This window comes from Dermacentor andersoni, chromosome 1 (genome assembly GCF_023375885.2).
Source record: "Dermacentor andersoni chromosome 1, qqDerAnde1_hic_scaffold, whole genome shotgun sequence".
NCBI classification, from domain to species: domain Eukaryota; kingdom Metazoa; phylum Arthropoda; class Arachnida; order Ixodida; family Ixodidae; genus Dermacentor; species Dermacentor andersoni.
Genome location: NC_092814.1, coordinates 71,198,825 through 71,225,506, shown reverse-complemented (window position 1 = coordinate 71,225,506; position 26,682 = coordinate 71,198,825). Strand labels below are relative to the sequence as shown.

General features: G+C 43.4%; 1 protein-coding gene and 1 long non-coding RNA gene across 2 annotated transcripts; one reads left to right on the top strand and one right to left on the bottom strand.

Moving 5' to 3' along the window:
* Window positions 1-864: 864 nt before the first annotated feature.
* Window positions 865-26,680, top strand: LOC129380501 (complement C3-like). Its single transcript, XM_055061599.2, has 7 exons — window positions 865-977; window positions 6,730-6,887; window positions 7,626-7,826; window positions 15,314-15,384; window positions 17,188-17,319; window positions 17,818-17,860; window positions 26,012-26,680. The coding sequence occupies exons 1-7, from the start codon at window positions 913-915 to the stop codon at window positions 26,098-26,100; spliced, it is 759 nt and encodes a 252-aa protein (XP_054917574.1). The 5' UTR covers window positions 865-912; the 3' UTR covers window positions 26,101-26,680.
* On the bottom strand, window positions 8,632-13,614 carry LOC129380502 (uncharacterized). The gene is made up of 2 exons (XR_008608583.2): window positions 13,123-13,614; window positions 8,632-8,737 (listed from the first exon to the last, which is right to left on the bottom strand). It is a non-coding gene; the product is annotated as an uncharacterized lncRNA (long non-coding RNA).
* Window positions 26,681-26,682: the final 2 nt, after the last annotated feature.

Sequence of the window (26,682 nt, the reverse complement as noted above, 5' to 3'; positions counted from 1 at the left end):
GCGATGACGAAGACCAGGACTAGTAGACTATAGACTATGAGGACAAAGTTGAGTGGTGGCTGCATGCTAGCGCTTTCTTCACCATGTTTTAAATTGGCACACATTAAATTGCTAAACAACGTCATCAACGCATCGCAACAATCTCATTTTTTAACGCGAAAGCCTTAAGTGGCTCGTTGCAATGGTTCATACCCGAAGAAGAGGCGCCTATAGTCCAGTGATGCAAAGATCAGTGATGCAAAAAATGCCCTCAGGAATGGCTCATACCCGCGTGAGCAAGCAAAGATGCAATAGCTGAATATGAATGAAGAAACGAAAGAAAGAAAGAAGGAAGGAAAGAAAAAAAGAACGAAATAAAGAAAGAGCGAACGAAAGAAGAAAAAACGAACAAACAAACGAAAGAACCTTTACGTAGTGTATTAGGCGCTCGCATGTGTCGTTGAGGAAGTCGACTTACAGCGCCATACGTTTACTTCACACTGCGGCTCGTTATGTCTTGTAAGAAGTCTGACACCTCCGATCGCATAACTTAATGCATTACCACGTGCGCAGCAGCCTTCACATGTTACAGGAGTGTAACATGCTGCCGAATTTTTTAAATATATGTTTAGACGGTAATGAATAAAATATTTTCTTCGTTTAACGTGACTGGCTGGTTCACTTGTTCTAATCTTTGTGGGTCTCCCGTTGCCCTTTAGGCGTAAGTGGACACCAAGAAAAGGCGGATAAGACGCTCTATATCTGATTCCTGTAAGGCGCTGCCGGCCGTCTGACGTTCTTACTCGAAGCTTCGCAATAACTCCTCCAGACTGGAAGTCGAGACGCACAGTTGGCCGTAAACTTCCTCGTCTGGTGTGCAGTATAAGTTCACTTGCAACCGCCTCCCGTGTGGCTCGTTCTTTGCCAGACGCCATGGCGAGCGCACTGACATGTGCCATCTGTGTAATTCTGTGCGCCCAGCTGGTGTTTGCCGAAGAGTAAGTACGAGGACAGGGTGCTTTCTTCAGCTAATTTAGACGTCATGGTATATTGCCCTCTTTTTATACCCTATATATCTCAGCTAGCCTCTGTTTTCTTTTCCTTTTTTGTAAGATCATGTAAAATGTAAAATCAGGCAGTGCTACCTTCTGAGATGGCCCATAATCGGAGAAAACAAACAAAAGCGATCTTGTTACTCTTGTGGAAGTAAGCTGGCGAAAGCACGCTGCCTGCGAGTGAAGGCTGCACCTTTTTAGGTCAGTGTATTTAGTCGATCCTCTTGCAATTTCTCGCGTTACTTACTAAGTCAGGTAATTTATTTTTTTTTCTAAATTTTGTGATTCTGCCAAGCTAACGGACAGCGTGAACTGCAAGGGTAGAATTGAGTATGTTACGGAACCCGTTCTAGTGTGTCTTTGAAACTGAGATAAAACTAAAAAACTGTTCTTCACAATAGAGTTTTCTGGTTTTTAGGCCAACCTGAAACGGTCTTTGCACCCATCTATTATTAAATTCGTAAGTTGGCGAGTCATTATCACTGAAGAGGAGTGCTTGTGGGGAGAGTTCTGATCACAAAGTTATCAACAAGTAAATTATTACTTTACGCTTTGCTCTCGATAAATATAGAGAATTTCATTAAACTTGAATAGAAGAGCTTGACTGATTGATCGTAAGCAACTTTGTCCTCATGAAATCGGTTGAAATCAGCCAATAAACTTTGTTTCAATTCTAAAGCGAATAGAAACAGAGACAAAACGAGTGATGGTGAGCGTGCATAGTGTCCCGTTCCATGATTAAGGCAGGGAAAGCTTTGACATTGTGGCCATCAAGTATCTGGCAGTCAAGGTCGCAGCATAGCCGCGACCTCGACTGCTATTTTATGCGTATAAAAGTGCGACAGAACAAAATCATCGAATTTTGTAATATCACGAGCATAGAACTCAAATTTCTAAGGCCTCATCGCTTAAAGTTCATTACAACTGCGTAGAATGTTAATTCTATAAAAATAGTAAGAGTACGCATGACATTACGGTTACCTGCAATGCTCCTCACCCTTATGATAAAGAGCTAGTAAAGCTAGTGCACTTACAAGACAGAAAAAAAAAATTCCTGTATGCCAGCATGTTTCTGTGTTTAAACGACATTTAATTCACTTCATCTCTTCGATTGCTGGCATTGTTTTACCTAGAGGCATCTGCAAGCTTGGTTTTGTGGAATTGAGCCTCCAAGGGCGATTACGCGAATGCACACGCGATCATCGAGTCTCTATAAGCCAATGTCGCTTTCGTTCCCGTATTCGCCTGCGGGTCTCCGTTTTCCAGCGCAACCTTTATTTTCAACAACAAGCTCGCTAGCCGCGAACGGTGTCCGCATGCGGTATTTCGAGTCCGCCCTGCGTAGAAACGCGTCAGCTAGACCCGGCGGTACAACCGCTGGTCACGCCGACATTGGCCAGAATAAAACGGACGTACTCGCGGCTCAGAATTGCGGTGACCCTGAACGACTGCCAACGACGAAAGGCGCCAGCCTAGAAACTGCGCTGGATGACTGCAATCCGTCCAGGTGGGAGAAAGATCACTGGAATAAGCGTGAACTGACCCTTGCGCAACTGTGGCTTCTGAGAAGCGATGGTTCGCAGTCATCGCGAACTAGCGCAGCCACTTCGCCGAAGCAGACAGCGCTCCGAAGGGCTGCTGTTAGGTTTAAGGTGGCCAGATTTTCACTTGAAGGCAACACCTTCAAGGTAACACCTTCAGGTCTGGCGATAGTGTTGCCTTCATGACGACCAAGGAAACGAGAGTTTTAAGCGGTGCACCACTGAAAACAATGCGTTATAATGCCAAGCGGCCGCGCCTCCATCACTGTTAAACACCAACATTCCGGGCACATCCACTAAAAAAACTGCTCAGCGCTGTACAACAGGTGCCGAATTATCCCGTGGACCCAATGTTGATGATGGCTATGGCGCCCCCTCCCTCGCATGTTTATAAGCGAGGCCGGTGGAGGCGTGGGGTAGCGCTTCAGCATTCCTTATCGTAGGGCTGCGTACAACAATGGCGACCAGAGCGAGTTGGAACCCCTTCATTGTTATAAAGTGGAACAGCAGGAGTGATCTGCCACGTATTCCCAGAGAGGAAGCTACGGACAGGACGACAAGCTGCCATCCTGCCAGTTACTTTTTTCCGTCGGTGTCACAAAGAATCGAAGACCAAAGTGCCTCACTCAAAAACATTGTAGCGTAAGTGTATGATCCTGGCTGTGTGTGCATCTGTGTGTGAGTGAGTGTGTGTGTGAGAAAGAGAGAGAGAGAGACAGAGGTCTTAGTTATCAGCGCTGGGCGAGTTGTGCATTGCTATCTCGTATCGCATTGTGCTCCTACATGTGAAATAATAGCTCTGCGAACGCGCTTGTAGTCTGCACTGTTTTCCAAAAAAATGTGGTTTTCAATATATGTCAATGTGTGCCATGTAAAACAACAGCCGCCGCATTGGTTCAGAATCAGTTTTTTTTTTTTTTTTTCATGTCAGTAATGAGGTAAGAATTACAAGCGAGGCATATACAGAAGGAGGTCCCCTAGTTTGAAACTCCTAGTCTGAGACTCCTAGTCCCCTAGTCTGCATGATTACAAAAATTATTGAAACATAACAGCAACGATAAAATATGCAACTTGCAATTATAGAATTCAGCAAAATGTCATGAAGTGCCAATAATAAAAATACAACGTAACGCTGTGATTGAACTGCTAAAGGAAAAGACTACAAACGTACATTGTTTCAACAAAAAGAACATCAACAGAAAAAATGCAGTAAAGACCCGTATATTCAAGTTATCGCGCAGGGACAAACACCTACAAGGGTAAAAGAAGTTACATTAGTCTAGAGTAGCAAAAATAAAGCGTTTCAGTTCTGTTTGAAATCAGTGAGCTTTCTGCAGTTTTATGGTAAATGGCGAGTGTTCGGAAATGATAAGACTGTTTGCCGTAGTTGGTGGGAACGTTGGGTAAAGTTAACTTGCAACTCTCTTCGAAGCTTGTATTGTTAGTGTTAAGAAGAGAGGTCTCTAGGATGATGGCTACTGAAACATTATCGCCTCGTATTCTGAAAATAAAATCGCAAGGTTATATTCAACAAGATCGGTTATGCTCAAAATAATATTTTCTTGTAATAACCGCGTCGCACTGATTTCACGTGAGGAAAATGTTATAATACTAATCGGTTGATTTCGAATGGCTTCCAGTGACATTAGATTACTATTATAAGCGTTTCCCCTTGATACTATGTTGTGGTTGACAAGATAATGAAGAAAAGCATAAGAAAACGACATGAAAGTAAGAAAGCGAAAAGCATGAATGAGTTTTAATTAGAACGCGTATTGTGATTGCTATTTTCTTTTTTTATGTTAGCGATGTCCAGGTCAAGTTTAAAGTTACAATTAAATTCGATGCCTAAATGAGTACAACGATCTAGCGCTGTCTCATATTTATCGAGTACATCTATATCAAGTAAAAGTTTAGGGAAATAGAGTGAATGCGTTTTGGCAATCACTGATGCGAAATACAAAAGACAAATTTGATCTTCTTATGTATAATTTGCAGCTTATTTTGTTTACACCATGTCGAGATTTTGATAAGGTATTCCTGCAGCTTACTTGTTAGCGATGAAAAAAAATTGTGGGGTTTTACGTGCCAATACCACGATTTGATTAAGAGGCACGCCGTAGTGGGGACTCCGGATTAATTTGAACAATCTGGGTTTCTTTAACGCGCAGCCAATGCACAGTACATGGGCGTTTTCGCATTTCCCTCCCTTCGATATGCGGCCGCCGCGGCCGGAATTTTAACCCGCGACCTCGTGCTTAGCAGCGTAACTCCAAAGTCACTAAGCAACCACGGCGAGTGTAAGTGACGTAAAACACTTGTTAGAGTTCACTATAGTTGTGTCGTCAGCGTACAGAATTCATTTAGATGGTGAGAGGCACCTAGGCAGATCATTATCATAGGTTGGGAAAAGGAGTAGGCCTTATAAGGACCCCTGCTGTACAGCTATATCTGTTCTTGTTACTTTTGAGTAGGTTCCAGGAGCGCTGACGGGTTGATTTCTAGCTCCTAACTGCGGATAAGTAGTAGCGACGGACTGGTTATCCCAACCCTTCAAATTTAGCGAAAAGAATTGTTTGAATAATAGTGTCGAATGCCTTAGCTAGGTCGATGTATATAGAGGCTGCAATTGTGTCTTCGCCAATCACTTTTTTTAAAGCTGAAGCTATTGACAGCGCCAAATGGCACGAACTACACATGAATGATACACGGACAGCGCTTGTCCGTGTAACTTTCATGTGTAATTCAAGTCGTTTCGCACTGTCAGCAGTTTCAGTATGAAATACCAACGTGCCCAACGTACCGTCATTTTAAAAGTTGTGTAATATCATCCATCCGAGCTATAAGTATTAGATTAGACGAATAGCCAGAACAGAAGTCTAACCGATAGAAAGAAAAGCTATTAAATTTATGTAAATATTTCATTAGACGTTTTTCAATATTAGATCACAATTTTAAAATTCAAGCTCAGTTCGCGCGTACTAACTTCTGAATTGACTCACCGCTATTCTTTGCCGTATGTCATTGAAATAACTTAGCATGTGACGTTGTGTGCATAATAAACCATGACACACTTGTACAAATACTGAATAGGCTTTTACCATCCTATAATAATGTTGCTCAAATTCCAATGTTTACTGCTCTCTATTATGTCTTTCCTTTTATACCCTTATGTTCATTGTATGTCAGTTTGTATTATGAGTGTTGCTGTTAACGACTACACATTTGCTTTACTGTCACCCCCTCCCCCCGCCACCATGTAATGAACGGAATGGGCCTTTAGGATATACGGGAATAGAAAAATTTTTCCGATAACTTCACTGAAAAATGTAAGCACGTAGATTGCCCTATAATTCTGCAAAAGCGCGCGATTACGGTTCTGGAGAAAAGGAAGGACTCCACCACGTTTGCGTTCTCGTGGGAAAACACCAGTTTTAAAAATGAGTAATGATAGCAAAGAAAACGTCAGGAATATGGTGGGCAATATTTGATAACAGTAAAGGTTAATGTTATCGACATCAGCGCTCGTTGCGTTCTAATTATCAACATTACTTCAACAACCGTGGTTCAAAAACGACACAATGACTGCGGTATGCGATTAGAAGACATGTCACAACATGATACGACGTCGGAAGCATTCATGAAGAAGGCATCACAGAAAGCATCAGCTATATCAAGTTGATTACTGTATTCCTTGTTAATGTGGATAATCCTCGATATAACGTCCTGGGTGTTTCGGTTTAAAAAGGTGTTAAATATTTCCCAATTTTTGTTAATGTTATTATCACAATGTGCAATATTTTGTTCGTAGCATTCCCGTTTCGCATTTAATTGCCAGACTCAAATGCGCAATGAAGCGCTATAGGCGATAATTACAGCAGATATTTGCTGTCTGTTACCAAGGGTCAAACGGGGAAAACACGTAAAACATGTTCTTCGTTACCACACTGCAAGAAAAACGTGAAAAAAAAACATTTTGGCATAACACCAATTTCGTAGTCGCCATTGAGTAGCTCACCAATGTCTCGTTGCAATTATTGAGTGACCTAAGCCACCTCGCCGTATCGCTGAGCCATTTTCATTCGTTTGGATTCGCACGTCAATTCTGCATTCAGGTTCCTTCAGTACAGTTATAGTGGCGGGATTCTTTACAGGAACTGCTTCGTAATGGCGCCTAATGTCTTCAGAATGGGGACCAAGGAAACCGTTGCGGTCATGGTGGACGGTGGTCCAAAGAAAGTGACTGTGGCACTTCACAACATTCCGAATGGACTGCGAAATTTCTTTTACTGGTCATACCCGGTCACTTCTGGTGAGTAAACTCAAGCAGCCTTACGAGGCTACTCCTTATTCAGGCACAAATTTACGCGCGCGTAGTGTCTTTTTTCTAAGCAGCCGCGAGCACATATACGCACAAAACGGCATGATAACCTTCAGGGCTAAGGACTTTGTCCCCCCGCCTATGTTAGTGTAGGAGTCCTTACTTTCTTATGCAAGCGTCGAAAAGGCTAAGTTCAAGTTGGCATGACTTCGCAACGCAAGTGAATGAGCAGAAGAAGACGTTCTCGGCGGAGAATGATGCAGGAATCAGAACAAAGGGAATATAAGAGAAAAAAAATTTACTGTGCTATTTATTAACAGCGCGTTGATTTGCGCTTATTAGTACATCTTGTAAACACCAGCTTTGAACAGCGCGACACAGGACAAAGCAAAAGAACCACAGGACTCTTTTGCGATAGGTTCTTTTCCTGTGTCCTGTGCCGCGCTGGTTAAACTTGTTGCTATAATTGCCGTGGTTTTCGGTAAACCAACTTCTGCTCTACAGCTTTCTGGCGCTGCATTGCGTTTGTCATAGCGGTTTTATCACTCTGCACGAAACATGAATGTTTGGCACAAGGAAACGGTTAAAAACCGGCCATCATAAGCTCTGTCAGTGCCGCGGGCGGAGTACTGACGTTGCGGCGGTTGATCTTTCCGTAGTTTAATTCTGCAATGAAACTTAATTTTTGCGTGAATCATTGCGGTAACAAGCCGCATTTGCGTTTTCTAGATTCTCCTCAAATTGCGGACATCATTGTGCGTGAGAATGATGTGCCCGATCTGCAGTACGAACAGAACAATGTCTACGTCACACTGGAAGTTAGGTGCGGCACTCTGTGGACGAAAACGACACAGGTCCTGGTGAGCCCTGCCTCGGGCGAGCATTTTTTCCTTCAGACGGAAAAGCCCATCTATCACCCGGGGAAAAATGGTAAGTACCATATGCGTCTATGAATTGCGTGGCAACGAGAAGTGAAGTTACGCAACCGCTCTTAAATCTCCTGTCGAACGACTGACCACTATGCTTACAGTAAGCTTACCTGTCTTTTTCAGTTAACGTCCTAAAAAAAGGATTTTTTTGTCTACCGCATCTTTGTTCTTGCGCAAATTGTACGACAAAATCAAATTTTATTGTCCGGTTCTTCCAATGCAAGACTTGGCACTGTTACTTTTTGTTTGTCAAAAAAAAAAGCCTAAGTTGCCATCACCGGCGTTCCTCGTCTTCAGTGATTTCCTTAACATGGCGACAATGGCGGCTTCTTGTCACTTTCGGCGTCTGCAATACGGCAAAGCATGGACTTCGAGATTTATCACTATTAACCGCAGGGCGGAAGAATGTGGACACTGATAGAAGCGTAGATAGGCAGGCAAATTCGATTTTTTTTCTTTCTTGGCAAACCATGTAGGTAACAGCATAAAGAAATATATTCAAAAATAGCGGACACTCCAATAGGCCCGAGCGGCCGAATTGACTGTAGCGCACCAAGCGGAAGGGATTAACTCGTTCCGGTTTCGGTTTTGGGCGGGCGCATTTTGAACGCCAGCTGGCACGCCCTACGTCGGCTGCGCTACTCAGCGCGTTTTTTTTTTGTTATTTGTTTGTTTGTTTCTGCTGCTGCCCAAGCACGCGCGGCCTCAGTGCGGAATCGTTTATTCAATTAAAATGATTGCGAACGATCTTTACAAGCCTCTATCGACTCTATGTCACGTGCTTCATAAAGTAGTCGCAGAACGCCTTGTAAATGAGTAAATGTTTATTTCGCTCTATATAAATGCATCCAACGTTATGGCACCAGGTAATCAGCAGTAGTTCCCGTACGAAGCTCCACCAAAAGGCATCAGCTGAAAAAAGTAAATTACAAGCATGTGTCATTTTGGTATTAACACTTTACAGGAAAAATGCGTGTAGAGCTGAAACGTGCGAAAGTGGTGAATGGGTCAAATCAGACTTCAAATCAGACTTTATTTCAAATACATTTTTTGACAGATGTTGTTTGCTGGTCAATCTAAGCCCATCGTGCTTGTTAGAAGACCAAGCAGCAGGTGGTACAGCTTTCAATAGAGATATGAAATTTACAATTACCGTTCAAAATTATACAACTTCAAAGTAAAATATTCTAACACACAAAGAATAAATACTACGTTTTCCAGCCACGTAAGAACCCCAATAAAAAATCACATATTACAATAGACAGTTGAATACCACTTCCTCACATTTTTCATCATTTTACCTTTTGAATTGATATCATACAGTGTTGCATCAAGTTCATTAAAAGTATCAGGGACATAATACTTTCTTGTTTCCTTTCCATAGTTTGTTAACACCCTTGGCTTGAAATACCTTTGTTTTTCGTAACGCAACATATTTTTTTACCAATACTTTAAAAGAATTTGAATAATAATAGCGTGTTACAACCACATACTTAAATAGCTCCTGTACTGGAAGTATTCCTAGAATGTTATACTTTTCTTTTCTCTCTGATTGTTCTAGTCCGGCTCCATAAGTTATGCTGTTGACAATTCGCTTGACTACGCGATCAATCGCTTGCTTTTTATAGTCAGAACATGTACCATATAACGTTATATCATATGTAATTACCGATTCTGCTAATGCCTTGTATATAGTAACTCTTAGGTTAATAGGAGTTTTCCCGCGCCGACTATACATCATGGCCGCGACAGCTCTTAGCTTTCCACAAACGTGTATGACATGGTTATTCCAAGTTAGATGCTGATCAAAAAAAAATTCCTAAATACTTGACCACACGCTCAAACTGTAATGGTTGACAAATACATGCGTTGCAATGTGGAGCGTGCAAATATACATTCATGTTAAATGAAAGCACCTTATGTGGATTCCTGAAGCAGATTAGTTTAGTTTTGTGATGATTTATAAAAATTGAATTATGTGCGAACCATTCTACGATTACTGATACGTCTCTTTGGAAGATTTGACATTCCGAGTTATAGTCACTCATTTGTAGCGCTATCGCAGTGTCATCAGCGTACTGAAAGAGATTTGACTTCAGTGGTAGAAGGCCGAGATCCGAGACATATATTAAAGAGTATTGGCCCTAGCGTGCTTCCTTGGGGCACACCACACGTTATTAATTTGAAATTGCTGTAGCTATCATCTAGTTTAACGTATTGTAGTCGATCAGTAAAATAATTTAGAAAAAAATTATAGAAGTGACCTCTGAATCCTAGATTCTTTAGCTTGTTGAGTAATATCTTATGTACTACTGTGTCAAAAGCCTTTGATAGGTCTAAAAATAAGGCTAACACTACATTATTATTTTCTATTGACGTACTAATATAGTCAGAATTCTTCAAGCAGATTAATTGTGTTTTTATTGTTTGTGAAACCAAACTGTGCCATGTTATTCAGAGAATACTTTTCACAGAATGACTGCATTACAGAGACCACATATTTTTCCGTTATATGCGCTATTGTGGACAATATGGCTATCGGTCTGTAATTTGCGCAATCACTTCTCTTTCCGTTTTTGTAGACAGGTCTTACGATTGAAATTTTTAGTTCTTTGGTATGCCCGTTTCGAAAATTCCGTTTAGAATCTTTAAAAGTACTTGTTTTAGTCTGTGAAAGTTGAAGTACAAATCTCGAGGGCGGATTTTATCAAACCCCGGTGGTTTGAACTTTGCCATGCCTTGAATTATCGTCCAAAGATCAACTTCGGTCATCGCTGGAAGATAAGCTGAATGCGCACATGTGCGTTTCGGCTCGTATTCTAAATGTTGGTCACTCTCCGTTTTTTTCAGCTTCTCTGCTGCAGAAAAAAAAGTTTCATTAAATTTATTGCATAGCATCTGTATATTTTCATTTGGGAAATTTTTTTTTTTTACGGTATCATCGACGCTAGCACGTTTGGATCTGCCCATTAATTCGTTTGCCGCAGTCCAAGTCTTTCACGTCCTTTTTGCATTCCGAAAATCGGCGCATCAAATATTTTCTTTTTTCCAGGCGTAACTTAGCTGTCACCGCGTTTCGTAAAGTTCGAAATTGCACTCTGTGTTGTTCGTTGCCTGGTTCTTTTCTGCACCTTTGCCATGCTTTGTCTTTTTGAAAGCCTAACTCAATAATATCACTCGTAATCCATTTTGTATTAGGATTTCTTTGCTTGATTGTTATGATTTTAGAAGACTTTACGTATATCATCCTGAAAGTTTCAACAAATTTGACATATAAACTGGCTTGGTCTAAATGTAAAAGTGAAATCCAATCTGTGTCTTTTATGTACATGTCAACTTTTGCGTTGTCTATAATTAGTTTTTTTGTTCTTACTTCGCAATGCTCTGCATCATTGTCAGACATGACTACAAGTGATATGAAGTAATGATCTGCTAGCTTGACTTTAATTACGCCGCTTGCATAGCGCTGCTGTCCGAGCCGAACGACAATATGATCAATGCAGGTTTTCGTTACTCTTGAACCCAAATATTCCTCTCTAGTGTATTGATTAATTACATTGACCAGTCCATATTCTGCTAGTAAATTAAGATAATCTGTCACCGCTTTCCTAGACACTTGCATTATGTCGATATTCAAATCTCCTACCAGTATAAGCTGCTTCTCATTCATATATTTCTTCAACAGAGAGTTTAGCTCCTCTAGAAATAAGTCTGTGTTCATGTTGGGAGGCCTGTATATCGCACATACGGTGTAGGTCACATCTACTTTACTTAGGGTGACAATAACAACTTCTGCATAATCAAAAGCTACTTCGAGCCTGTTAAAAACCCAGTTATCTTTCACAAATACAAGAACTCCTCCTCCTCTTCGATTTTCTCGGCATAAAGCAATCTGCGAGTAACCCCTGAGCGTGTATCTACCTTGTTCACTTGCATTCAGATTAATCTCGGTAATCACAATTACATCGATGTTAAAGAGTCTCGTGTGTAGGTATGCGCATAATTGATCCCAATTTTTCTTTATGCTGCGCACATTTATGTGTACTAAGCCAAGTTCTCGTTTCGTTTTGTTGTCAGCTAGGGTATTTGTAACGTGAAGGTCCCAATCATGAAAAGAACTGAACGAGGCCATCTAGGACATTTTTGCAAGATCATTCTCAGTGGTAATGCTTATCACACTCGCGCCTTCCGCCTTTCGAACTAGAATCTTGCCGTTTCGTGTCCACACAAATTATAGTCGAGCTCTTTGGCAAGTTTTCTGCATTTCCAAAACAGTTCTTTCTGCGTTTTCGTTAAGTTTTCATTGATGAAAATTTTGTTTTTTCGGAGGACATTTTTCTTTGACAGCCACAAGTCTCGGGTTGCTTGTTCTGTAAACCTGACGATTATAGGAGCGATTTTGTCCTTCTGTGCCTTCAATCTGTTTACCCCTTCCAAAGAGTGCCTTTCAGGCAAGGGGACATCAAGCTTGCCGCTAAGATCCACCAAGACCTGGTACAGATCCTGACCTTCTGTGTGTGGAACGCCGTGTATTTCGACATTTTTCCTTCTTGAGTACTGCTCAGCACTTTCAACACATTCTCTAAGCTTTGAGATGTCATTGTCTTTCTTTTTTAAATTTTTTCCCAGTTCTGTGATTTTCTGCAATTGAGCAATTTGTCTCTCCTGATCCCCGACCTTTTTCAGGAGCTCTTCAAACTTGGCTGCCAAAAAGTTCGTTGACTCCTCAATAGTCGCAGTTGTGGCGCATTGCTTGTCTACCTTTTTTTTCAAGTTTTTCAAGCGTACACAAGACTTCCACTAGCTTCTTATTTAGGCCGTCGATCAGCATAGCCAAAGAGCCCTGCCCTCCCGACTCAGTTAATTTCTTTAGCGGGGGCGTTTCCGTGCCACTGCTATCAGAATCAGTGTCATCCTTTTTTTGTTCTCTTTTGCACATGTCGCATTCCCAAGCCTTGACTTGATCCTTATCCATTTTTTTCAAATTCTTTTTGTAGACACCAGAACATTTACCGATATGATACTTTTTGCTGCATCGATTGCAAGTTAAATGTTCGTCATTTTCGAGATTTTTCGAACATGTCCAACACTTCTGCGGCATAATTGCACTAAGCTCTATTCAACACTATCAGGTAATGCGAACACAAACAATGAAGCGAGCACGAAACAAGGCAAACCTTGCCAAGGAACAGCCAACAGGACTACATGGCAACACTATGGCAACACTATGGCAGCGGCAGCAGCAACGTTGTAAGTTGACTCTGAACACAATGGTAAGAAATGATTTGAACACCAACCTGTAACAAGCAGGATTCCTCGATTAGTACGTGTTCCCACGAGCTGCCACCGCTGCCAAATGATCGCCAAGGAGCAAAACGCCCCCTTATAACAGCTCCCGAAGCTTGCTAGGTGCGCATGCGCTGGGCGAAGCTCGTAGACACGGTGAAGCGAGATGATCAGCGCATCGGGGCTTCCGGCGTGGCACTCTTTGCAGCGCTTCCCGCACGGTACAGAACCAGGTCAAGAGGCAAGTACGATGGCTTGCATCAGCAATGCATGGAAGCTGTAACAAGCAGGATTCCTCGATTAGTACGTGTTCCCACGAGCTGCCACCGCTGCCAAAATTACATTACATTACAAACAAAATCAATTCGCTTTTACATGCGTGGTGTCAAGAATACCCGAATAATTCCAAGCCGTATTATAAATTATGAAGAAAAAATTTGGTCCCAATATTTTCATTGCGATCACGCTTATGTGGACACACCAGGAGAATTTTCGCCGCAGTCGCCATGAGGTGCCGTATAATGTGCAGTGTGATAAAATCTTATCGCACCCACAGCGGACGTCTCCTCCTCTAGCCCGACCGTGGCTGCGCATGGCACGGCCATCGCGTCCTATCTCTGAGTAAGGTGGGGCGGGTGCAAAAGTTTCGCGACCCGAGATAGCTGGTAACGGCACGTGCACTGTTTTTCCGCACGCCTAGTGTTGGAGGTAGCGTAATCTCAAGTTTCTGGGACGCCTAGAAGCACGAAGCAGCACAAAGCGTTCGTTACCCCGCGGCCGGCGCTCTTTCTTAATAACGCCATAGTTGCGACAGTGAATGTTCGCGGTCATCGAGTGAGATCGCTTCACGTTTGCCTGTGCACGCGTGATACCGTACTTGTTAATTTAATTGTAAGCGAATATGTACTATAAGTTTTATGGCCAATAAAACTACGAACCTAGCTTACTTCATGTAGTTATCTAGTACTTTGCTATTGCTATCGATGGTTTGCCTTTTGGGCATAGCTGAGACTTTTTTTTCTTCTGTGCACTCTCTCTCGTCCGGTCTGCTTAAATTGGCACACGCACTGTCGGTTTTTCATCCTCAAATGAAGGACATTAGATGAGGACATCTTCTCGTCGCAATCGCATACGGAAACATTGTGATACAAGTAAGATAGCGCAGTAAGGACGAGGGACAAGTTGAGATAGCACAAGTGTTAACCAAGCACTAACTTTCAACAAATATTTTGTTGCGGATCTTGAGAATATATAAACACGTATCCGCAGAGAGGAGGGAGGTACACTACCACGTGCCGACTATGACAAAAATTCAAGCTTTTTTTTAATAAAGCCACTGGCGGCCAACTGACGCAATCATCCTCTGCCCGTGCGATATCGGTAGATTCTTTGATTTCCCTAGTTAAGCTATTGCGATGTTGATACACGACAACAGACTGATCAAACACAAGACGGCAAGGTGGCTGCGCGTCACATATTTTGCAATGAGCTGCCAGTTTTCCGTTTTCGTAAGGGAACAGTAGGCGCACCTAAAACCGACGCCCAATCACAAGCGGCACTGTACAAATGCGTCGCATCGAGATAGACCAGGTGGTAGTCAGAGGCGCATTGAAGGGTCAGCGGAATGCAGTCGCGAGTTGGCACATTCCTCTGAATTCCGGTGTTCTAGAGCTTTGCGACGAGCAAGCAGACGAAGTTGCCACACCGGACTTGTTAATTGGCGGGACACGCGGCTTTGTTGGCTCTTTCGTTGCCAATGAGGCCCCATTGACCCAGCATATAATCAAATTTCAGTAAGCCCACAATATATCTTTACATGTTGTGAGAAAAACGCAGGTCACCGTATTGAAATGGCGACGACCGCTTCACACACAGATGCTAGTCACTGTAAGTGCTTTGGAAGGTTTAATTCAGCCATGAGCCCAACCGTGAGAGTAGCGAAGGCATGAGGAAACCAATAATCAAAGTTTTCCTCAGACCCATTTTGGAAATCATAGGGAGGCGAGTTCCTTGTAAAGCAAGACGCAATCAGATGGCATAGTCGTTACAAACTTGCCCGAAATGATTTTTTAAAACTTGTAGGTGTCCCAGGATTACAGCATACACATTCGACATTTCGCCACAGAAATATGCGGAACAACCCTGGTGGAAGTTGTACTTATCGTTTTTTTTTTTTTTGCGTGTGTTTTCTTTCCATGGCAGTGAACATAAGGTTCTTGGCCGTCGATGGCAGGCTTAAGCCATCAGAAAGCATCTTCAGACTGGAAGTTCGGGTAGGTACTGTTTGCACTGCTAGCAACTCGGCGTATGTGGCAAATCTTGCGGGTTAAACGTACACAAAACGAACTCTCTTCTTTTTTTGATTAAAACAGCTGCATCATGATTTCAATATCCTGAGGTTCAATATCACTTGTCAAGTCAATTTTTCCTTTTGTTTATTCACCTAAAGCATGAAAGGGAGAATTGTCATCCACCCGGCTTGTAGAACGAAGCTACAAAGGAAACCAAACGGGTTTCTTGGACAGAAAGCTTTTCAGTTTAAGAAAAAATCGTCCTAGTCCTCCTCCTAGTGCATTCTGTAAATTTTGTCAACCTACGTATCATCGAAAGACATTTCGTCCTAATGCAGAACAAGAATAAATGCCCGGGGTGACGCTAGTTTTGATGAAAGTGTTTGATTTCGTCAGCCTTTCTACAGGAGGACCTTTTGAACAAGTCCTCTTATCTTCTAGCCCTCACACTTTTGTTAAACTCTTCTAAAAAAAAAGAGCTCTGTTGGCAAAAGACATTTGTCAACGCTCGGCACTGGTTTGAAACTTGTTGGACACAGGGCCGTAGACATGGTAAATATAGGTATAGTCCCTTGTGAGTTTTTGACAAAGGTGGGGGAGTGGGTGAAGAGTGCCAGCTCATTAGTCTTAGCCGACTTGCATGGAATTTCACATGTAACCTTTAATCTACAACCATAGTCATCATAATCTTTGAGTACAGTGTCTAATTTTACCATGACGACCAGACATCTTGGCCCTGCCTGTTAATAACTCCGAGCATGCCGATTGCACGTGTGTTTGGGGATGACTATTGCTTTGTAACAAGGGCAGTCCACAAAAATGATAAAGGTTTTCTGGTTGCAGGCAGTGGGTAAGTGCTAAAGAAGGTGCACATGGACAGCAAGCGCTCGATGGGCCCATTGAGACCGCTGGCGTAGGCGCTCAAATAGCTTTTAATTCTAGTCAATCAATTAATTTGGTCTAGCTTCAACCGTCAATCCTCCCAATTAAAGAGAGCGAAAGACGAAAGGGCGAGGAGGTTCACCAGATGAATGACGGTTAACCTCCTCACCTTGCAATGCCTATGAAATATGAGCGTGGTCTGATGGAACGATAAACGCATCATAAGCAAGCATTGTGCCCGCACACCCCTTTCAGCACGCTCACGGCTCACTCTGTTTTTTATTGGAAGAATAAATGGACTAACTTGATTTATAAATCCCCATGCACACCAAAGATCTAGTCACATGCAAGCGTCGACCGCGCTCTGGAACGCGTCTAGGGGCACACGCACATGTTTAATTAAGTCAGTGTTCGCCATGAAATTCAGCTAAACGCAGTCCAGTCAGGGAGCGATGTGAACGCGGAAGACGCCAATTCCAGGCAGGAGACCCTGGCGCTTTTGGCACATGCTCTCGCATCTTCGCTCATCATGCGGGGCGCATTGCTGAGGCCTCAAGTCATGCGGAAGCGCGCGATGACTCGCGCACTGAGTGCGACTTAAGGAAACTTGTCCCATAATATCTACAAAATGCGCCGATGTGAGCGTTTTATGCGCTATTCCTTACAACTGGTTGCCTTAAATGCATTGTATTGCACAGCGAATCTACTTAACCTTGTGAGCGGCTGTAAAATTACCATGCCTTGGATGAACGTCAGCCGCAGTTTGGCAAGAAACGTACCGCGGGTAAATAGGATGGATAAAATACGTCTGGCACTTAATTTCTGGCTTTCGGAGCTTATACAGTAACAGTACCGTCGAGGGGGCGTATTTAGGTGTTCTCAGTCTCGCACTTTTCGTTGCAGAATCCCCAAAATGTGGTCGTCGAAAGGACGGAATTTCAGCCCAGCAGAGATTTGCTTCTCACGCACACCTATCAACTACCTGAGCGCACGCTTCTCGGAGAGTGGTCACTCGTCGTCAAGTACGGATACAACGTATGACTGACCCTACTCCTAATCCTTGATATTAACGACTTGAAAAGAAAGTTTAGCCATGCAAAATACAGTCGAAAATCAGAACTACAATGTTTGCGCAGAGGAACTTAGCTTCTTAAAGACTCCATAAATTGGCATTTGTTTTACAAACGGTTGTGCGCTGGCAGTCCAAATGATCTTATTTTTCTCAAGTATCACGTATCAAGTATCATGTCTCCACAAGTTTATTCCTATTCAAACATTATGTCATGTTTCAAAGATTAGTTCTAAGAACAACAGATTGATCAATGCACATGACACCTTCCTAATGCTTATTATGTAGTAACGTTTTGAAAAAAAAGCTGATAGTTTAGTTTTGCCATGGATACGTTACGCGCTAAACGTGTTCAATCGCTGAAAAAAACTTTGATACTGAATCATCTCTCTCTCTCTCTCTCTCTCTCTTTCTTTCTTTCTTTCTTTCTTTCTTTCTTTCTTTCTTTCTTTTTTAACGTACAGTTTCAACAAAACACCACGTCCACGTTCCTGGTCGATAAGTACGGTGAGTGTGGAAATAATATAGATCGTTTAAAAATAAATAATGCCATGTTCCATTTCATCTAGTATACAGGGTTTTGTGCATGTATGTAATTGACGATGCCGAAACAATTCCGCTGCTTCAATTGAAAAATTTTGTGCCTAAACATCTCAAAACGAACACAATCCTACTGGTGCTACTATGATATGCCTAATAACTTTTATTTACTAGACAGAGGGAGACTCTTTATTAGAAAAAACAGCGAATTTTGCCGGCGCCTATATAACCGCTGGCATGCTACTCTGTATAGGGACGGGGAATGGGATTAAGAGATTCCAGAGGAGAGTGGGAGAAAAAGAGAATAAAAATAAATATGAAATGTGCAAGTGGACCTGATACTAATATTTACAGGTGACATGGTGGGTAAATTTAGGCTTTTGTATATGAAATGTTCAATCTTTAAAGCTTTCTTGTTAGAACAATTTCTGACAGGTATTTGAACACTAAATCCAACACCCGCTGCTGTTTTGAAGGGCTGGTAATTGGATCTAAGATGCTCGGTAATATTAACGGGTCGTAGCAAATCATGTCCACTTGTTGCTCAAAAAATTGTCTCTCGTCGTGGTACGCGGGGCATTCTAGTAATATGTGTTCGATTGTCTCTAAGTTGCCACAGTTATCACAGTAGGGATTAGTAGTAAGCTCTATGTGGTACACATAATTGTTCGTGTATGCCACGTTCAGTCGGAGACGATGGTACAATGTCTCTAAGTGTCGAGGAAGTGGTCGTGGAATTTTCGGTCTCATTTCTGGATCAATGTAACGTAGGAAGTTATCTTGATGAAGCAGCAGATTCCAGATGCGGTCTTTTTCTTGATAGGCATATTTTTTGCCATGTTTGAAGCGTCGGCTTTTATAAAAAAAAAATGTTCTTTTGAAATTGCGGTATTGGAGTTCATTTCGGGCAGCTTCATCCGCTTTTTCATTTCCCGAAATACCGGAATGGCCAGGTATCCACTGTAACTTGATGCAATGCCCAGCAATCTTAGCCTTGTGGTGAAGATAAGCAATGTCGAATGCTGCAGGTTGATTATTACGACCCTTGTGCCTATTCCACATACTTTGTACGGCTGCTTTTGAATCCGTGAAAATCACCCATGTCTTTGGCGGCTGCTGTCGAAGTACATACACAAGGGCCTCCTTAATACCATATAGCTCCGCTGAAGTAGATGATGTCGCTCGCTCAAGACAAAACGAGAATCATTGCCCTGTAGAGGGAACCAAAAGTCCGCACGATGAGCGATGTGGAGTTGTAAAGCCATCTGTGAAAATGTGCGTTGCGGCTGAGTATTCTTTGTGCATATATATTCCAAAGCTATCTGATAAGTCGCTGCTTGAGGCATTTTCTTTTTCGCACTGATTCCAGGGATATATGGCACGATTTCCTGTGGGGACAGTGTCCATGGTGAAATGTTTCGTGGCATAATTTGTGACGCCTGAGCAGGAATCGAAATAGATATGCCTCCGACGGCCTGTCCAAAGCTAGATGTAGCACGGTTTCTAGAAATATCCTTTAAAAAGTGAGTCTTCGTATGAATGACGTGTCGGACGTGAATCCGCAGTGTCTCCTGCGAAGATAGCACTTCAAGAGGCAGGCATCTTGCTTCTGCTACAGTTCCTGAGCGGGACGACCCCTTCGGAAGGCCCAGACATACACGAAGGCAATTGTTCCGTGCTTCCTCAAGTTTTCTCTTGCTTGTGGGACACATTTTGTGCGGGATCGGGAGGTAATATCGTAGCGTTCCGTCGACGTAGGCCTTATGGAGGAGCACCATTGATCGACAGTTGCTACCACACTGTGATCCGGCTAAATATCGGAATACGTGCGACGCCGAGGAAATCTCACTCAGTGTTTTTCCCTTGAGGCGACCATCTGAGGTTCCTATCGATCGTCACTCCAAGAAACCTTTGCGTCTTGACGTATAGAAGGGTACGACCACCCAACACTAGTGGGTATTTTTCCATACACCTCCACGTGAAAGCCATAGCAACGCTTTTGTCGGGGGACAATTTCAGACCCCTTGGATTTAGGTGGGCCGATATATTTGTCAGCGCTCTCTGGAGACGTTGTTGGGTGGTACTGCGGGAACGCGCCGCGCTCCAGATGCAGATGTCGTCCGCATACAGTGTGATTTTGACGCCACGGAGCAGAATTCTTCTCATATGTATGAGGACTAAATTGAATAATACCGGGCTTAACACAGCTCCTTGTGGCACTGCCTTCTCGACAGCATAAAGCGCCGTGGGGCCATCCGTGGTACACATGAAAAGTTGGCATCCTTGAAAATAGTCTTGCGTAATCCATGCGTAAAGCCGTCCTCCAAGACCAAGAGTTTCCAAAGCCTCAAGTATTGCATTATGATAGACCGAATCATATGCTGCCTTATGTCCAAAAATAATGCAGTAGGCGGGTTTCCACAGACCAATTCCTCTTCAATTGATCAGACCAAGGCAATGACATTATCAATTGTGGACCTATTTTGCCCGAAGCCATTTATTTCCTCCGGGTAAACTTTTGTAGTTTCCAGGAACCAATTTAGTCGTTTGTGAATCATTTTTTTCGAATAGCTTCCCTACGCAGCTAAGCAGAGATATGGATCTGAAGGAGGCGTAATTTGCCGGCTGCTTTCCTGGCTTCAATATAGGAATAATTTTCGCAAGATTCCATTCCGTAGGAACCTCCCCAGTTATCCATGAGGCGTTATAGTACTCCAGAAAGAGTAGGCGAGATGTGTGGCATAGATTTGGGAGCGCTTCATAACTCGATCACACCATCATGGCCAGATGATGGTCGCTTGTTTGCGTCGCCGATTGCTGCCGTGAGCTTTTCAATTGTGAATGGTAATTCTAAGTCAGGAAGCCTCGCTCGAAGTGGATTAGGCTGATGACTTGAAATTTGCCGAGAAGGTTGTGCCCCGCTAGAAAGGAGCCTACAGTACTGCTCTGCCACTTCTTTCAGGGATGCGCGCTCGTGTAATGAGATGGCGATAAAAGGATAACGCTGCTGCTGCTGCTCTTTGCGAATACCTCTGACGACTCGCCAGATTTTGCTCAGCGGCTGTCGTATGTCCAGTGTCCCACAAAAGTCCCTCCACCTTTTTCGGTTCACTTTGGTGAGGTAACGCCGTATATGTCTTTGTGCCCGTCGACAAGTTCTGAGGTCTTCGATATTCTTAGTACGTAGAGCCTTCCTTTCGGCACGCCTTCAAACGGCGCATAACCATTCGAATTCCTCGTCGTTAGTTCGTACATTACAATGCTTGGTGGCAGAGTGGGTACTTCGTTTGAGGCCATGAGCTATTGTCGGTATTAATTCTGCATTCGTAGTCGAGGCTATGATCCTTTTGTCTACGGCTACTGTGTAAGCTTCCCAGTCTACCGACTTCAGTATCACTTTTCTGGGCGACGTCCGAAAATGAAGGGCAGAGATTAGGATCGGGTAGCGATCACTACCTCGAGTCTCTAAATCTGTATACCATCAGAACATAGGGGCCACTTGACTTGAAGCGAATGTAACGTCAATGCAGCTAACAGTCTTCGGATTTTTCAGGTATGTTATGCTGCAGTCGTTCAAGGGCTCTATATAGAAGCTTCACCAGCTTAGCACCCCGAGAACATGTATGTGAACTGCCCCAGATCTCGTTATGTGCGGTAAAATCGCCACAAATAATATGTGGAGATTGAGTGCTTGTCAACAAGGTTTCCCATCTTGACACGTCGAAAGGTGATCCTGGTTCCACGTAGACGCCGATCAGGGTAAACACTTTAGATACAATCACTGTGGTTGCGCAGATATATTCATTCTTGTCATGTGGTGCTACGTCAATCACAGAGGCAAGCACGTCGTTGCGAAATCCAACGAGCAGTCGGCTAATTCTGTTTTGTCGCCTTGAATGATAAAAATAATAACCCTTTATCCTAAACTGCTTGTCGACGCGAGACTCGGAAATGACCATAAAAGGTAATCGGTACGCTCGCGCAAGATGCGTAAAGTCTGCTAACTTCGAGCGCAAGCCGCGAGCGTTCCACTGGAATATGGTACATGCGCGGAAGTGTTTGTTGATGGACACCGCTTGTGAGACGATTGTTGGCGAAGCCATCGTTGCTACTGCGAAGAATCACGGCGTTGCGCTGTGAAAGAAGACGACACCAGCGGTTCCAAAGTCAGGACGGCCTCTGCCTCAGGGATGCTTTTAAATGATGGACTGGCACGGATAATAGCCTTGGTTGCTGCGAACATCATGGGAATCAGCATACTTGATATCTCTTTTACAGCGCTACCATCTCACAGCTTTTCTTGGTTCTTCCTGTTCTTCTGCTGCGACCTTGAGGACACCTTGTTGTTGTGGGCTTGAGGCTACATCACTTGAGGGATTTGATTGACTCTTTGCAGATGAAAGCCTTTGCTGGTTTTCTCCCACGACTGAGGCGAAGGACTCTTTCGAAACCGTGTCGCTGCGCTGCACCGTGTCGTGTTGCTTTTGGTTTGTAAATGTATATATCACATCCGGATTCGGTGGTAGTTCTCGTCGTTTCAGCACTTTTCCCTGGATTTGCTCCATTGTCCGTGCAAGAGTGGTTGATTTCATTTTGGGACACCCTCCGTATGATGCAGCATGCTCAGCTCCACAGTTTGCACATCGAGGTTGGGAATGTGATGTACGCTCCTTATGCGTATGTGCACCAGCGCATATCTTGCAGCGGATGGGGCCTTTACAATATTTCGCTATATGTCCATGTCTTTGACATCTGAAACATTGAGTAGCGGACCCCATGTATTCCGTCACGGTATAACTGCAGAATCCAAGAGACACTCGGTTTGGTAAAGGGGCGTCCTTAGAGAATTCCAATATGGCCGAGCGTCTTCGGGTTTCCGTTACCACGCCATCTTCGTTAGGGACGTACAAAACTTGCCTTTTAGCAGATACGACTCTTTGTTCGCTCAAATACTCCTTGAGGTCGTCATCCGAGTACTCAACAGGAACGTCCTGTATCCTCCCGTACGTGGCAGAGTAGGAGTATGGAACTCGAGCTTCTACAGGAATACCCGATAGATCTGTCACTGTGAGGAGGAGATTAGCTGCAGGAAGTGTAGACACTTTCACCATGAGGCTGCCATCCTTGTTGAGACGATGGCTGAGTATCTTTTCTTGGGCTGTTGTCACGACCGCAGAAGCCAGAAGATTTGGGTTTACTTTCCATAAGCTGCTGTCAGGCTGAGTTGGCTTGAATATAACAGGAACACCTGCAGCTCTTTTCTTTTTGTAAGAGGCAACAGTGAAGGCTGTCTTGTCCATCTCTTCGTTGTCTCCTGCAGATTCCCTTGTCTCGATCTCATCTTCACGTAGCCTTTTCCTTGCTTGCTCACCTTCTCTGTGGTCTACAGAAGGAACATGCTGACCTGATTGCTGATTGCTTGCGATGGATACCATCAGAGCATCACGAAGGGCGGGCGACGGCGGAGGCGCGCCGCGCTGCTTCGGTCCGGTGCCCTTCGGGAGTCGCTTGATGTGTTTCTCTCGCAGGACGGTGACCCCCAGACCGGCGTTCGGTGAGAGAGAGGCACAAAGATTAAAAATGAACTCTGCACTTGCTAAAAAAGACTTAAAATTACAGACGGGCGTTCGGAAGCGAGCCTATCGCTTGTCGTCTCACTAGTAATATTACTACATTTACCAAATACTACGCGTTTTTTATTCTACTCCAGGTCTGGTTGCTGCTAACCAAACATTCATGGCCACGCCACGCGCAGCGTTCCTACAAAGCTCGCGTTCATTCACGCATTAGTGGGCACTTTTCATCTCATTTCTTTTGAACCATATTTTTTTTTTTTTACTAGCCACCAAAATTACTGACATCTCTGTTCTTCCACATTGCTGGCGTCATGTTTAGGATACTGGGCCAGGATAATATGCAACGATTCCATTTCACTGCCAGTCGTTGTAGCGCTTGTCTATGATCACAGCGGCGCTCCGCCCGCGTTATCAAAGGGATCAGCCGCCCATGAACGGCGGACCATAATTGTGGCATAGAATCGAGCGGAAGGCACTGCTACATTATAACGACCATGCTGCGGTCTATCCGTAACGTCACATTGACAGTTTTCCTGATTTCTTTCTCATCTAGCCGAATCTACACATCTGGAATCTAGGCATACTGGTCGCTCATACGAAGTTTCTTCTACATCGCATGTCAGTGCATAGCTGAGCTGTAACGATTTAGCCAGCGACCATCAGGACTTTCACAAGTTCAGCTTGAGCGAGTCCATATAGTACTACTCAGTTCGAGCTTCCTAAATGCCAATCGCATGTTTACATGGGGGCAAACGCAGCTTTTACCTGTTCTTGCATTCCGCGTTTCGCTCATTGGGCCAACAAATATTTATACTCGGCTTGCTGCTCTTTCTTGCTATTGCGAAATATGTGTATTTAGTTCCTGTGAAAAGAAATGACAACGACACTCGCGCATCCCTATTAGTTAAGGATATAAATAATCCCCTATGATTATTATTGAATAGTCCTGCATAGCTGCTAACCACTTTCACTAATCTCTGTATTTGTGTGTGCATGTGTGTGCGCGCGAGCGTGTGCGTGTGTGCGTGTGTTTCACACACACAAACACGGACGCGCGGACGCGCGCACAAATAAAGAGATTCGTAAAAGAGGTTAGCAGCTCTAGCATGACTATTCAATAATAATCATAGGGGATTATTAGTGGATATTGTGCGTGCGCGCGCGCGCACAATTGTGTGTGTGTGTGCGTGTGTGTGTGTGTGTGTGTGTGTGTGTGTGTGTGTGTGTGTGTGTGTGTGTGTGTGTGTGTGTGTGTGTGTGTGTGTGTGTGTGTGTGTGTGTGTGTGTGTGTGTGTGTGCGTGCGCGCGTGCGTGTGCGCGTGTGTTGTGTGTGCGTGTGTTGTGTGTGCGTGTGTTGTGTGTGCGTGTGTTGTGTGTGTGTGTTGTGTGTGCGTGTGTTGTGTGTGAAAAATCCTATAAATAAATAGAATTGTCAAAAAATATATGCGATATAATTAAATGAAGAGAAATAAATATGCAAGCAATACGCACTAATACCTCGAACACGTATTCTAGCTAATCAAAAAGTTTCTCAAGACAAAAAGGTGCATCTCTCTGAGACCTCAACGGTCCAAGTACATTGCGAATTTACGAAAGGTGGTTCAGCCCTCGATGAAGCGAATAAAAGCGACCTTCAAAAATTTGTCATTTCTTTCACCTCAACGACCTACATTAACCTTAGGCTGTCAGTGATCGCCGCTGAGTAATCTCGGAGTGACCACTGTTGATTTAACGTTATAATGCATTCCTTGCTGTTCCCTCTTGGATGTTGCGTGAATGTTCAGCATTTATTGTGGTGCGCCGCGCTCTACCCCGATCCGGTGCTTTCAGACATTTACGGTGGATGCGCGCATGCACTTTCCCTCGCAAGAACAATGTCTGATATTCAATTGCATTTGAACAGGCACACCAGTGAAGTCAATAGAAATACGACATACTTTCCATATTAACTTTTGCAAAGGTTGGCGCCGCTCATGGCGGATCGCACATCACCGTACGTTAAAACATTATGGTGAAACATTTAGCCCAGTTCGATGTGCGATGCGTCGGCCCCATGCGCACATGGCATCTTGTCGGCGAGAACCTCGCTCTGCATTGTGCTAAAACACTCCGAAGAACGCATACACTCACAAAAACTCTTTTGGTGTAACCATTTGTGTCTAAGTGTGTCCTCTCGAATGTTCTTTTATGTCGACAACCCGATTCATTCATGGCACATGTGTCAAATCTTGTTGTGTTGGTTGTGAAATGGCTGCAAGCAAGAAAAAACTTTTGATGATTGTGCTCACGTTCATTCTTGCATATTCATTTAACGAACCTCCTAATCAAGAATTAGTCCTGATGTTATAGAAGCAGATGTACCTTTAGGAACCTTCACCAGTAAATGCTTATAATCCTCGGACAAGCCATTTTCTTTAAGCTTTCAAAAGTGCTTTCATATGTCGTACTGCATAAATCGTGTGGCTGTAAATGATAACCAGTATACTGCGCTGTAACAACCGAAAAAACCTTCCTCTTATGTTTTTCCCCCATCGCGGTACAGTGCTCCCAAGGTTTAAGGTCGACCTGAGTGTCCCTGAATACGTATTGAGCAATTTTTCGACACTACGCTGTGCAGTGCTTGCAAGGTAAGGCAATTCATGAATTATTGAGGCACCTTTCATAGCGATAATATTTACTGATCCTATCGGATATAATAAACGTAGGAAAAAAAGAAAACAGCAATGTCCTGCAATGTTACAGTCAACTTCTGCAGTAATGCACGTATGATTGTGTTTGAAATGCTTTTTTTCTTTGGGTATAGAGCACATATCACCCAAGAGAGTTCGATATCATGCAAGCCTTTGGTGAAGTATAATCAACGTTATTGCTGCATCCTCTCCTAAATAATTGACGCAGCCTTTGTTATTAAAATAATGGCTGCATAATCAGTGTATCTTTACCGGCCTCGTTAAGCGTGCAATGAGAGATTTCGCTATGAACACTCGCCCATTTTTTTGCGGCTGTTAAGAAGCACAAGATAAACGTATAAATTTCAAATTTGTTGCACACAGGACTGGGGAGTAAAATAGGCAGCAAAACACAATCATGAGCTTATAAACAATAAACAAAAAAAAAAAACAATCGCGCCGGAGCCATGTTAAAGTTAAAAACGTACACGTAAATATTGTCTGTCGCATTCTTCTGGGTTAGTACTACTGTCCACAATTTTTT

What these genes read in the sequence shown, in the direction of transcription:
- LOC129380501 (XM_055061599.2), top strand. Translation starts at nt 913, where the DNA reads ATGGCGAGCGCACTGACATGTGCCATCTGTGTAATTCTGTGCGCCCAG. An exon ending in GTCATACCCGGTCACTTCTG is followed by an intron (nt 6,888 to 7,625) that starts GTGAGTAAACTC and finishes TGCGTTTTCTAG; the next exon opens with ATTCTCCTCAAATTGCGGAC. An exon ending in GTTCCTGGTCGATAAGTACG is followed by an intron (nt 17,861 to 26,011) that starts GTGAGTGTGGAA and finishes ATCGCGGTACAG; the next exon opens with TGCTCCCAAGGTTTAAGGTC.